General features: G+C 39.7%; 2 protein-coding genes across 2 annotated transcripts; both read left to right on the forward strand.

The window, feature by feature from the left end:
* The first annotated feature begins 240 nt into the window (after positions 1–240).
* On the forward strand, positions 241–4,335 carry LOC127771134 (uncharacterized). Its single transcript, XM_052296966.1, has 8 exons — positions 241–601; positions 1,348–1,392; positions 1,866–1,980; positions 2,335–2,404; positions 2,487–2,535; positions 3,010–3,107; positions 3,674–3,812; positions 3,953–4,335. Exons 1-8 carry the CDS (start codon positions 290–292, stop codon positions 4,100–4,102), a joined length of 978 nt encoding a protein of 325 aa, XP_052152926.1. The 5' UTR covers positions 241–289; the 3' UTR covers positions 4,103–4,335.
* Positions 4,336–5,487: 1,152 nt separating this feature from the next.
* LOC127769320 (uncharacterized) lies at positions 5,488–5,990 on the forward strand. Its single transcript, XM_052294863.1, has one exon. The coding sequence runs from the start codon at positions 5,507–5,509 to the stop codon at positions 5,891–5,893; it is 387 nt and encodes a 128-aa protein (XP_052150823.1). The 5' UTR covers positions 5,488–5,506; the 3' UTR covers positions 5,894–5,990.
* The last annotated feature ends 6,506 nt before the right edge of the window (positions 5,991–12,496 follow it).

Genomic DNA, 12,496 nt, shown 5'->3' on the forward strand with positions numbered 1-12,496 from the left:
TAATTACTACTTTTTGCGATATCCTGTAGTCAATTTACGTTTTTACGGTGTTCCACAGCTAATTATACATCTTTTGACTGTTTTGAAGCAAATTTTGCCAAAAACGTAATTAATCATATGTTAATTTTTTAATAATTAAAGTATTTATGTTTGGGTCGTCAACCCCGCGAGCAGAGCAGCCGTCATCCGCATCGGCACATCCTCCTCACCAAAAATGCCACCACCCATGGCCATGGCGACCCCCGCCGCCTCCGCCACCCTCACCCTCCTCCTCCCCGCCTCGCCGCCAATGCGGCTGCGCGCGCGGCGGCCGCCGGCAAGGACGAGCAGGAGCAGGCCCCTCCTCCTCCGCGCGTCGTGCGCCTACGCCCTCCGGGAGGGGCAGTCGCAGCGGTTCCACCGCCTGCCCTGCGGCCTCGACCTCGAGGTTATCGCCCAGCAGCCGCCTGCCCCGGCCACGGGCGGTGGCGGCGCCGCCGCGAGGCCGCCGCTGGTGTTCGTGCACGGGAGCTTCCACGCGGCGTGGTGCTGGGCGGAGCACTGGCTCCCCTTCTTCTCCCGCGCCGGGTTCCCCTGCTACGCGCTCAGCCTCCGCGCCCAGGTCAGGTGGAGTCACTTGTGTACACCCCGCGAAGTGTTTGTTGAAATGTCTTAATGGGGAGGAGGATCATTGCTTCATGGCCCTCATGGCTGTGGTGTTGGACTATTTTACTTCTAGCCATTCTAGGCGCTGGCAGAAACACGCGTATCTCCGTCTCCTAAACCGAAAGTTAAAAACATTTGACAAAAAAATAATAATCCTATTGATTGATCGTTTTACGGTTTGAGAACAGAAAACCTGGACAATAGTATCCCGTTGGAATAGGATACCCTTATATGAGAGAGTAACTAATACATTATACCTATTGCGGTACCAGCTGCATGGTACCCGATACCTGTTACCCGGTACCTATGATACCTAGGACCTGATACCTGTGATACTCGTGCAAGAGAATAGTTAATATGTCTATCCCGTTGCAACGGGATCCCGTTTTGTAGCAGCGCTCTTTTAGAATGCCTATATATTAGCCAAGCCAAGTAAAACAGCGTGGCATTACTCACATTTCAGTTAAAAAAATGCAGTTTATGCAACTATGGGGTCTATGTGTGTGCACTTTAATCTTAGGGATATGAATCATAGCGTGTCTGTTGCTGCCCAGTCTTGATACTGCTCTCTGCTCTGTCGAGCCTAGAGCATTCGACACTTTCAGTTTTTGAGTAATGACTGATCGCATGTCTTGATTTTTGATTGTCCGACTGTTTTTCCTTGGTATGTAATGCTTCATTGACTTGGTTGTGCTGTTGCAGGGTGAAAGTAGCGTTCCGCCAGAAAAAGTGGCTGGCACACTTGAGGTAATTCTGAGAAACATAATCGGACTGAATTCTCCAACTCTGAAATATTGCTATGTGTTATGTACTAGATGGTTAATGTTGATGCATGCCATTTGAGGATTTTTCTACTCCTCTGTGGTGGCAATTGGGGATTTGCCACTCATGTGTCTATTGACTTGTGGGACCAGGACACACTTGTCAATGAGATAGGGTGGCAAACTGGCAAATCCTCGTTTTCCACCACCTTTGGAGTAACTTTGATATATCTAAGATATATGATTAATTTCAGCTGACCTTTCATTAGATGTTTTTTGTTAATTATAAATATCATATGAAATAAATATATTAGGAGATATCAAGCTAGTACATTCAGCAGAGTTGCATAGATGTGTCACTTGAGAAAATTAGTATGTTGTAACAAATATTTTTTTATTAGGGTATTCCATTTCACCATCTCAATATAGTTGGTCCAATATTAAATTAACTTGCAGTAGACGCATACTGGCGATATTGCTGATTTCATCCGGAAGGAGGTTTCCCTGCCACCTGTATTGATTGGACATTCATTTGGAGGCTTGATTGTGCAGCAATATATATCTTGTTTGGGAGGTATGCCCTCTCAATGATCGAAAAAATTCCTGTAACCTATGTATTAAACCTGGTGATTCTTTGTGTTCTTAATATTTTTCAGTTCTTCTTAACTGAATTTTCATCATCAAGAGCCTTAAAAGTTCCAATCACATAGATATGCCAAACTGCCAATTACTATAAGGTTTCTCAATGGATTCTTGATTACTTAAATTAGTAATAAAAAATGTGAGTTAATCTGTGAACTGAAGGGAATGAGTGGTAGTGGTACTGGTACCTATGTTCTGATGTAGCAGCTTATGGTCTGAGCTTGTGGCAGTAATAGTCGTTTTATTTCATGCAAAAGTTAATCATTATTAACTTTTTTATTCCAAGGTTCAGAACTTCTGCATCCAAAGCTTGCTGGTGCTGTTCTTGTATGCTCTGTGCCTCCCTCAGGAAATAGGTATTTCTCATCTAACTCACTGCAATGTTACATCTTTGTCTTACATAACTGGGTTTAACTCCTTTGTGTTATCTATCTACAGTGGGTTGGTGTGGCGTTACCTTTTGACCAAACCAGTTGCTGCCATCAAGGTAAATTAACCTGATCTTTATCACTTGGCTCTCTTGAAATTCCATTCATTTTATCCTCTCGTGGAATTATGCTGAAACATTTATCCATTCCTGCCAATCACCTTTTTTTTATATATTTAAACTTCCTGCCAGTCACTTAACTACTTATACTACTATGCAACATGTGTCCTCCTTGTTGTTCAAGGAAATATAAGCAACCTATAATTAGATAAACTTTGTCATATTAATGTGATTGGTTTGGCTATGTAGTACCATGCTTACGTCTTGCTGGTAATCTGTTCACCTTGTTTCATAGCTTTGAACCCCTGATTCATCATTCCATTTTACAAATTATTATGTTAATAAGCAGTCGACTGCTATTGATATCACAATTATGGTCATCCACACCCAGAAGTGTATATGCCTCCTCATGCTGTTTGCAATTCCTTTATGCATTTTTGATGATATGTGAAATCTTAAGCATCTTTGAATCAGGTGACACTCAGCTTGGCTGCAAAACGATTTGCAAATTCGTTGTCCCTCTGTAAGGAAACATTTTTCTCGCCAGAGATGGATGATGACCTGGTCCAAAGGTATTCTTCATAGTAAATGACTTCATCTTTGTAAATTTAGGCCATATACCTGGAGGGAATCTTTTATATGGGTGGTAATGTACCAGTGAATTGGTCATTGGTCATTACTTGGTACTATCTCCGTTTCAGGTTATAAGACTTTCTAGCATTGCACATATTTATATAGATGTTAATGAATCTAGACATACATATATGTCTAGATTCATTAACATATATATGAATGTGGGCAATGCTAGAAAGTCTTATAATATGAAACAGAGGAAGTAGTTGTTATTACTGTCACCTGAACTGGTTAACCTGGTATTTTATTATAATGACTTTTAGATGGATTAAAAAAGAATCAATAAATTAGAATCTGAACTAGGTGATCTTTTAGTTTGGTCCATTCTATAACATGCAAACATTGTTTTGGTGTATTGGCAGCGTTAAGCAACCATCAATCCCCTGCCATCTGCTTAGTTACACACCAAAGATCCAGTTAATAATGACATCTATGGAAGAGCTTCTACATTTGAAATGTGTTTTTTTTTCAATAATGACATATTATCTATGTCAATATCTTGAAGGTACCAAGGGCTAATGAAGGACAGCTCAAAGTTACCACTATTTGACCTAAGGAAGCTCAATGCATCATTGCCTGTAGCTTCTGTGCCAAATAATACAGTAAACATCCTCGTTGTGGGCGCAAGCAGTGACTTCATTGTTGTAAGGGACACACGCACCCCCCCCCCCCCCAAAAAAAAAAAAAAACTCTCTCTCTGTAGATACCGTATTTATTTCTTTACAGTTGTATGGTGTAAACTTGTTTGCATTCCACCTTGACTGTTTCATTTTCCTTGATTTAGGATGCTGAAGGGCTTTCAGAAACTGCAAGATTTTATAATGTGCAACCAGTCTGCATCGAAGGGATAGCCCATGATATGATGCTTGATTGCTCGTGGGATAAAGGAGCTGGGATTATCTTGTCATGGCTGGAGAAACTTACACCAAGATAAATCTTTTGTATTTTTTAAGACCTGTTTCTACATTTTGTAGCCCTTGTTCATTTTCAAATGTAGAATCTTTGGTTGATAGGCAGTTTAGTTAGTGCTCTTCAGTTTTTTTTTGTATTATTATTTGATTGAATAAATTTAAGCATGCTTAGTGAACAATACTGCATGAATTGCTAGACTGATTTATCCCGTCACTGTTAGTTATTTTTATTTTTAATGCTAAAATGCTTCATGAACACTGTGGCTATTATTTGCAAGAGTTATGTGTTGCGATACAACAAAGATGTATGGATGTGAATTGGTAAGAAACACTTTTGTTCAAACATGTACTCCGTAACATATGTTTCCTTGAAAGTACTCTCAGCCATGAAAAGACGGAAATCAAAGACACTCTTTCATGTTTATAGCTATTATCTTTCTTCTTTGTGCTACGGTGTTCTCCTGTTTTGGTGATTCTGGATCACACCATTCACACAGCTAGTGCCATTTATGATCCAGAATGTACAAATGGAATTTCCTCTCTTTTGCATGTCATATTAGTAGTATGAAGTTGATTAAACCCATGGTCTTACCATACTCATTTAAGTCGTACTCTCTCCGTCCCTCTGATTAAGGCCCGCTTAAACTTAGCTTGGTCTTTAAAATTAATCTTTAACTTTAAAATTCTCAAATAAAAGTATAAAATAAATTCATATTATATAAAAGTAAATTCTAATATCATTGCAATGATATTATTTTTATCAAATAAAATTTAATTTATAATAAAAATACTATTGATCAAATATGAATTTTTATATTATCGAGTGGGACGGAGGAGTAGCTGTCAGCATGCATAATTTTCTGTGGCCCTGTGGTAGACAGAGTTTTTCTTACCCTTTTTTATTTCAATTATAAAATCAAAACCCCAGTCACTAAATATTTAAAACAATTTCTTGACAACGGTGAACAGTGGGTATTGCCACACCATGAACAGTGGCGCGTCGAGCAACTATAGCAACTTGAACAGTGGGGGCCTCCAAATTTTTACCATAGCAACATGCGTTTCTACTGCAACAGGAAGTCCTTGGTTTTTAGTATAGTAGAACCCTAATATAAATGATATGATACCACTTAGCCAGTGAATCAACTGCACATACTCGAACAATTAATTTCTTTGGAAGATTTGCTTGAAACCACAGGTATATTTTCCCATTTAGTAGTCCTTTTAAATGCCTTGGCAATCCAAAACTCCTCTTCTCTTGTATTAATGTGCACCTACTTTTTTTTTCATTTTTTTTTTGCTAGGAGCATATGAATATATCCATTCTTGCAACATCATCATCCAAATCTCCTATAAATCCCGGACCATTGCCCCCCTAGAACACTACCCTTCACCTTCATCACTAATATACAGTGCCAAAAAAAAAAATGGCTCCAAGAAACGCCGCCGTGTCGATCATTCTCCTCGCCGTCGCCGTCGCCGTGGTTCCTCTCGCCGCCGCCGTCGCAGGTAATAACAACATGCAAATCGTACCAACTACCAGTGACCAGCCGGCCGGCGGCGAGAGCACCGCCGTCGTCGCCGACGTCGCCGTGGCGTTGATCATCAGTCGGCCACCATGGGAAGGCGGCGGGGTGGCCGGCGGCGCCGGCGGCGCGCAGGCGATGAGCGAGTGCATGGAGAAGACGCTGTACACGGGGCCGTGCCTGGAGGCGCTGTGCACGGCGGCGTGCATCCTGGAGCTCAACAACGGCGGCCACTGCCGAGGCGGCTTCTTGTTTTTCAAGAAATGCAGCTGCTTCTTGTGCTTCTAGTTGTATTGTACCTGTACCGCGCGCGCGCGCGTGGGGAGTAATTAGTTAAATCCGTGTGGTCTAAGTTTGTGGATTCAATTTTTATTAGTAACAGAAAGAGGGCGAATGAAATGATGAATAAGATTTTGTTTTTTGTTAGTATAACATGTTTTTGTTTTGGTTGATGGCTAAAATTTGCCGGATATATACATATATATATATATATATATATATATATATATATATATATATATATATATATACATATACATATATATATATATATATATTAAATTTGTTTGGTGCTCCATGGTGCCCGGGCACCATTGTTGAAATTGAGTATATACCCAATTCAAATGAGTACGAAACTTTTTCAATTACTTAAGTATTAACATTAACTACTTTACTAACTAGTTCAAAGCATGTTTGTACTGAATTTAAACTTGTTTATGTTAGATTTTGATTCTAGGTATATAACATCCATACATATAATTAGTTAGGTATGTAATCATGGATTGTGAAATAAAGTTAAATTTGAGTTGTTTTGTTGATAGGTATAGGTATGAATCGAATTATTATAACTAGGTATATACTCACAATTTGAAAATTTTGAAAAATTTGAGTGATTTTGTGCATTAGATACCATGGTGCCCCATATGAGTGTCCTATATATATATATATATGTATATATATATATATATATATATATATATATATATATATATATATATATATATATATATATATATATATAGATATATATATATATATATATATATATATATATATATATATATATATATATATATATATATATATATATATATTGATTGGACAATGTGTTTGTGGATGGTGGAATGGTCAATCAAGTTAAATGCAAATGAATAATGAATGATTAAGGACCTAAGTTGGGGCAACATCCATGTATATTATCAACATGGGTATCTAAATATATGAAAGCAACATGCTTTCTGAATGTAGGATGAGCCACATCATCTACAATGATATGGACCGTTGGATGAACTGGTAAATGAAAATGCACAGTTGGATCATCATGCTCATTTATGACAGTGGAAACACATTGGACCAATCTGGATGCTTCCAGACTAAAGACCTCAAAAAGCAGAGAACTCATGTGCTTAATCTATTTAACACTACCATTCAAAAAAGTATTTTTAACACTATAGATATGTTTGCTTAATTAATCTCCTGACTAAATAAAGGGAAACAAATGAGGCCTTAGTCGTAAATTTGTGTTGAATTTATATGCAAGTTATAATGTATGAGAGTGTACATGTAAATGCTCTGTTATACTACTTTTGCTTGGTATTGGAGCAACACACAGCAACTGAGTAGTACGCACTGCGTACCAACTTTATTTTAAAACAGTCCCTACGAATGCACATATGCACACCCTACACTTGCGAGCACTTAGTGTTATTGCTGTCTCTGTTCTAAAATATAATATAGAGGTACCTTTAACATTCAAATTTAGCGTAAAATATAGCTATTTCTACATCTACTCCCCCATCTTAACCAACATAGTCATATCCTATTTAATTTCTTTGCCTACTTTTTAATGCCAATCAATTACAGCATTCCTCCATTTACATCTCTAGCTACTGCATCAATCTCAAAATAAGTATTTCTATGATTCAAATTTTATATAGAAATCTAAGCATTTCTAGGACACCAATTTCAATGCATATCTAAGCATTTTTAACCAAATCATGTGTTTAGAAAGAGCCAATCGTAGTTCAAAATTTAATAGTAAGTGACTGAAAGAGATCATTCCTCCTTAATCTTACTATTTACTAAACAAACTACAAATACTTATATATAGGAATTAATGGAGTATATTTGAGAACAAATAAATTATCGTACTTATGAAACTGGTACCTTCAATTAATGTCAGGATCAATGATCTAATTATATATGTAGGTTAGGTTAACGCTCAGTGTCGCGCAAAGCGCGACTAAGTGGCTAGATAGTGTGGAACAAAGTGACAGGCGGTAGTAGGAGGAGACCCCCTCCACAATACTTATTTTGGCGAGATGGAAGTAAGGTGGGGTCCATAGGGTAAAAAAAATTGGCACTCCTCAATTCCTTCACGCGAGTTCTGGATCGATCCCCAATTCCTCTCGTTGTTTCCACCGACACCGCCAACCCCTCCATCCCCACCTATCCATGTGGCAATCCACTCCCCTCACCCAAAAATTGACGTCGCAAACCCCTCCGCCCCTCTACTAACACCGGATTCCTCTCCCGCCACCCAATGCCGCAATCCCCTCTATATCTGCCACTCGATGCCGCATCCGCTCCACCCCCACCATCGACGCTGCAAACCCTTCCTTCTCTGCAACCAGGCGATGCTATCCCTTCATCCGACGCCACTATCTCCGTCACCCGACTATGGGTAAACTGTGGGGATTGGGGAAATTATGATTGGGAGAAAGCTTGGGGAGCCTTGGTTTAACAAGTTCATGAAACCTCTCTTGGAGGGATCCATCCCAGCTAGCAAAGATTCACAAAAATGTGTTTGTGTTGAAAAGAAATCTTGAGCCATCCCTGTTTTTTTTTTGTTAAGGATGAAGATGGCAAGAAGCACATACCATGCAACGGTTGGCCGGGGGAAGAGCAACGACAACTTGCAGTTTTAAATTTGTTGTCAAAAAACACTGTGCACATGTCATTTTTTTTCCTTTGCTACTGGTAGTAGTGCTACTACCTGGTTGTAACTATGTACCACTCTCATAATGGTTAATACCAGGTAGTAAGTAGTCATTTACTACCAGGTAATAACATTATGGGTAGGGTTTCCCAAACCGCCGGGGCTGGAGTTACTGCACCCCGACGATAAGCACGGTTACCGCGGTAACCGTGGCAAACAGTATGAAACCGTGTAAAATTTATCAAAATTTTAAATTATTTTTAAATTTATTTGAATTTAAGGAGGTTACAACTGTTTTCTTCTTACCGTACCCTCGCAATAACCGCGTGGTTACCGGCGGTTTTGCAAACCATAATTGTGGGTGCCCTTATGAGTAAAGTTTGATATCATGTCAATCATATCAAATGAAACATATCGATTTGGCTTTGTTGAGCAGAAACAGATAGCACATAAATAAGGAGAAGAAGCTTCTTTGACTTACTGTCCTATGACATGGGTTAATGATATATGACCCCAGAATCGTGAGATTCATATGTCAGCTACTTAAAATCAAAGTCAGGAGCTGATTCCAAATAAAGTGGTACCTATATGAAACAGTAATGGAATCCATAGTGGATTAAGGGCTTGCTTGGGGGGAGATTCTAGCTGTTGTAGCTTCTCGCAGAATCAGAAGCTCCTCCAAACAGTCCAACTTTTAATCTAGATACTGAGAAGCTATAGTTGTAGAATCCAAAAAATAAACTTGAAGTCATAAGCTGAGAAACCCACATTTTCCAGATTCTTATCAACCAACTGCTTCTCAGAATCTTAAGCGAACAGAGCAGCTTAATTTGGGTTGAATGGCCTCAATCCAATCAGCCAACCGATGGGCTTGGCTCAAAAGCCACAACCCATGCAGCCATCCACCCACCAGATAACGGCCATGGTAAACCTCAAGCTACGAGAGGTGACAATACTAGCGAGGGTTCACAATCCGAACAAAAACCAAACTTCTAGATAACACAAACCACTCAGTTTCCCCATCAAATTCAATAAGGTTCACAATCCCAAATTTTCTCCCTTTATTTTTGCTTGTTTACCCATAACTTTTTGCCTGTTTACCCATGACTTTCGGTCTTTTAGATAATGGAAGCTTTATTTAGACTCAGTTAATTACATCAAGATGATACAATCAAACTGAGTCACCCCGGCCTCTGCATAAAATGCACACAGCCAAAAAAGAAGAAAGAAATAACTAGTACATCTCCCAAGCACAAAAGTTTAACGGAAACATATATCTTAGTGGCTATCAATCCGTAGGCTAGACCGCCACCCATGCTCCTGGGTAAAAAAAACTCCTGTGCCACCTGGTCCAACTGTCGAGATACCACCGTATATCTTAGTGGCTATCAATCCGTAGACTAGACCGCCACCCATGCTCTTGGGTAAAAAACTCCTGTGCCACCTGGTCCAAATGTCGAGATACCACTATAATAGTATCCCGTAGTCCCGGTTGGTGGAGGATAGCCCAGGTATGTAGCCACCGGGTAACTAAGGTGATAACCTGCAAAGGAGAAGACACCATCTTGTTATCAAAAATTACTCCATTCCTGCTTAGCCAAATGGACCAACACAGAGCTGTTGCACCCATCAAAAGCAGATTCCTCATTTCTTTAGGGACACATGATAGCCAACTCCCAAACATATGACCAACATTGCGAGGAGGTTTTAGATTAGAAGCCAAATGAATTACAGACCACACCAAGCGAGATAAGCGGCACTGAAAGAATAAATGTTGGATAGTTTCATCCTTGTGACAGAAACAACATGTCTTGCTGCCTTTCCAATTTCCCTTAGCAAGGTTGTCCTTGGTGAGAATTATGCCCCGACGTAAATACCAAAGGAAGATTTTAACTTTTAGGGGTACTTTCACCTTCCAAATCCGTCTATTGATATTCAGAACCCTGGTATGTGTTAGAGCTAGATAATGAGATTTGACCGAGAAGACCCCATTCGGGGTGAGGTTCCAGTGAAACTCATCTTGCTCCTGTACCAGAACCAAATCAGCTATGCGAGGCAATAGGTTATGCCAAGCAGATAGTTTTGCACCAATTAAATCCCGTCGCCGTGAAAAGCATGGGGGATTGGTTTGGAAAATCTGTGTGATAGTCGACAGTTTATGCCTAACTATGTTATAGAGACAAGGATACTGTTCTCTTAACGAGGCATTACCCAACCATTTGTCTTCTCAGAACCTAACTTGGGAGCCATCCCTAATCTTGAAGAATCCAAAACGGAAAAAATCATGTTTGACCTTCATAAGACTAGCCCAAAAATATGAATCCCCCGCTTTCCAATAGGCTTGAGATAAAGGTTGTGATCCCAAATATTTATTGCGTAGCAGTTGTTGCCATATTCCATCGGTGGCAAGTAGTTTGTATAACCACTTACTAATCAACGCTTTATTCTTTATCTCGAGGTCATGAATTCCTAGCCCCCCTGTTCTTTGAGACGACAAATAATGTCCCACTTAGCAAGCCGGTATTTCTTCTTATGTCCATCCCCTTGCCAATAAAACCTAGATTGAAGGTAATCAAGTTTTTTAAGTACCCCACTAGGAATTGCAAGGAATGACATCATATACATTGGGAGACTGCTAAGTATTGAGTTAATCAAAGTAAGTCGTCCTCCCAACGAAAGAAGTTTTCCTTTCCAGCTACTCCATTTCTTCTCAAATCTCTCGACCACTTCTTTCCATTCTGCATTTCTCAACTTCCTATAATGGATCGGAATGCCCAGATAACGGAATGGGAAGTTGCCAACCTGGCAGCCAAAGAGCTGGTTGTATTGATCACTATAATCAAGTGCTTCACCAAAACAATACAGTTCACTTTTATGAAAATTGATCTTAAGACCCGACAACTGCTCGAAAGCTAGAAGCACTGACTTCATGTTCTGAGCTTTTTCAAGGTCATGATTCATAAACAGCACCGTATCATCGGCATATTGTAGAATGGAGAGCCCCCCATCAATCAAATGTGGTATGACTCCATCAATTTGCTGTTTTGGCTTTGTTTATCAATGTGGCTAGCATATCAGCGATAAAGTTGAATAGGATTGGGGAGAGAGGGTCTCCTTGCCGAAGGCCCTTTTTAGTCTGAAAAAAGGCCCGACGTCATCATTGACTTTGACTACCACGCTTCCCCCGGAAATGAAAGACTCAATCCAAGATATCCACTTGGGCGAAAAACCTTTCATACGCAGAGTTTGTAGCAAAAAAGGCCATTTAACCTTGTCATATGCCTTTTCGAAGTCAATTTTGAATATCACCCCACTCAACTTCTTCCTATGTAGTTCATGAACTGTTTCATGTATGATGACGACTCCATCTAAAATATTTCGTCCACACATGAAAGCTGTTTGGGTCGGGTTCACTAAATGGTTAGCAACCGAGCTAATTCGGTTTGTAGCCACCTTAGTGAATATTTTATAGCTGACATTTAACACGCATATGGGTATGTATTGTTGGATTTGATTTGCTTCTTTTAACTTTTGGAACTAGAGTAAGTATCCCAAAATTTAGTCCGAAAATTGGGAGGCTACCAGTATGGAATACATTAAAAAGGTTCATCAGGTCATGCTTAATAACATCCCAAAATTTTTGGTAAAATTCAGCTGGAAAACCATCTGGTTTAGGAGCTTTATTATGCTCCATCGCAAAGATAGCTTTCGGTCCAGTAACGTTACTGTAAATCCTGCTAGTTGTAGCTCCGCCCCATCAATGATACACCCTGCACCCCGATATCGTGGTCCGTATCAGCCAGGGTTTATAAAATATACTGTAATATTTTCAGTTTTTGAAACTACGGTATAACTTACGGTAATAGCGTGGTTATTACGATAACCGTCGAACCGCTGGGCGACGGTAACCTACTTCGAAATGTTTGGTAAACCACGGTTGTCAGCCAGCCTAC

This window comes from Oryza glaberrima, chromosome 4 (genome assembly GCF_000147395.1).
Source record: "Oryza glaberrima chromosome 4, OglaRS2, whole genome shotgun sequence".
NCBI lineage: Eukaryota > Viridiplantae > Streptophyta > Magnoliopsida > Poales > Poaceae > Oryza > Oryza glaberrima.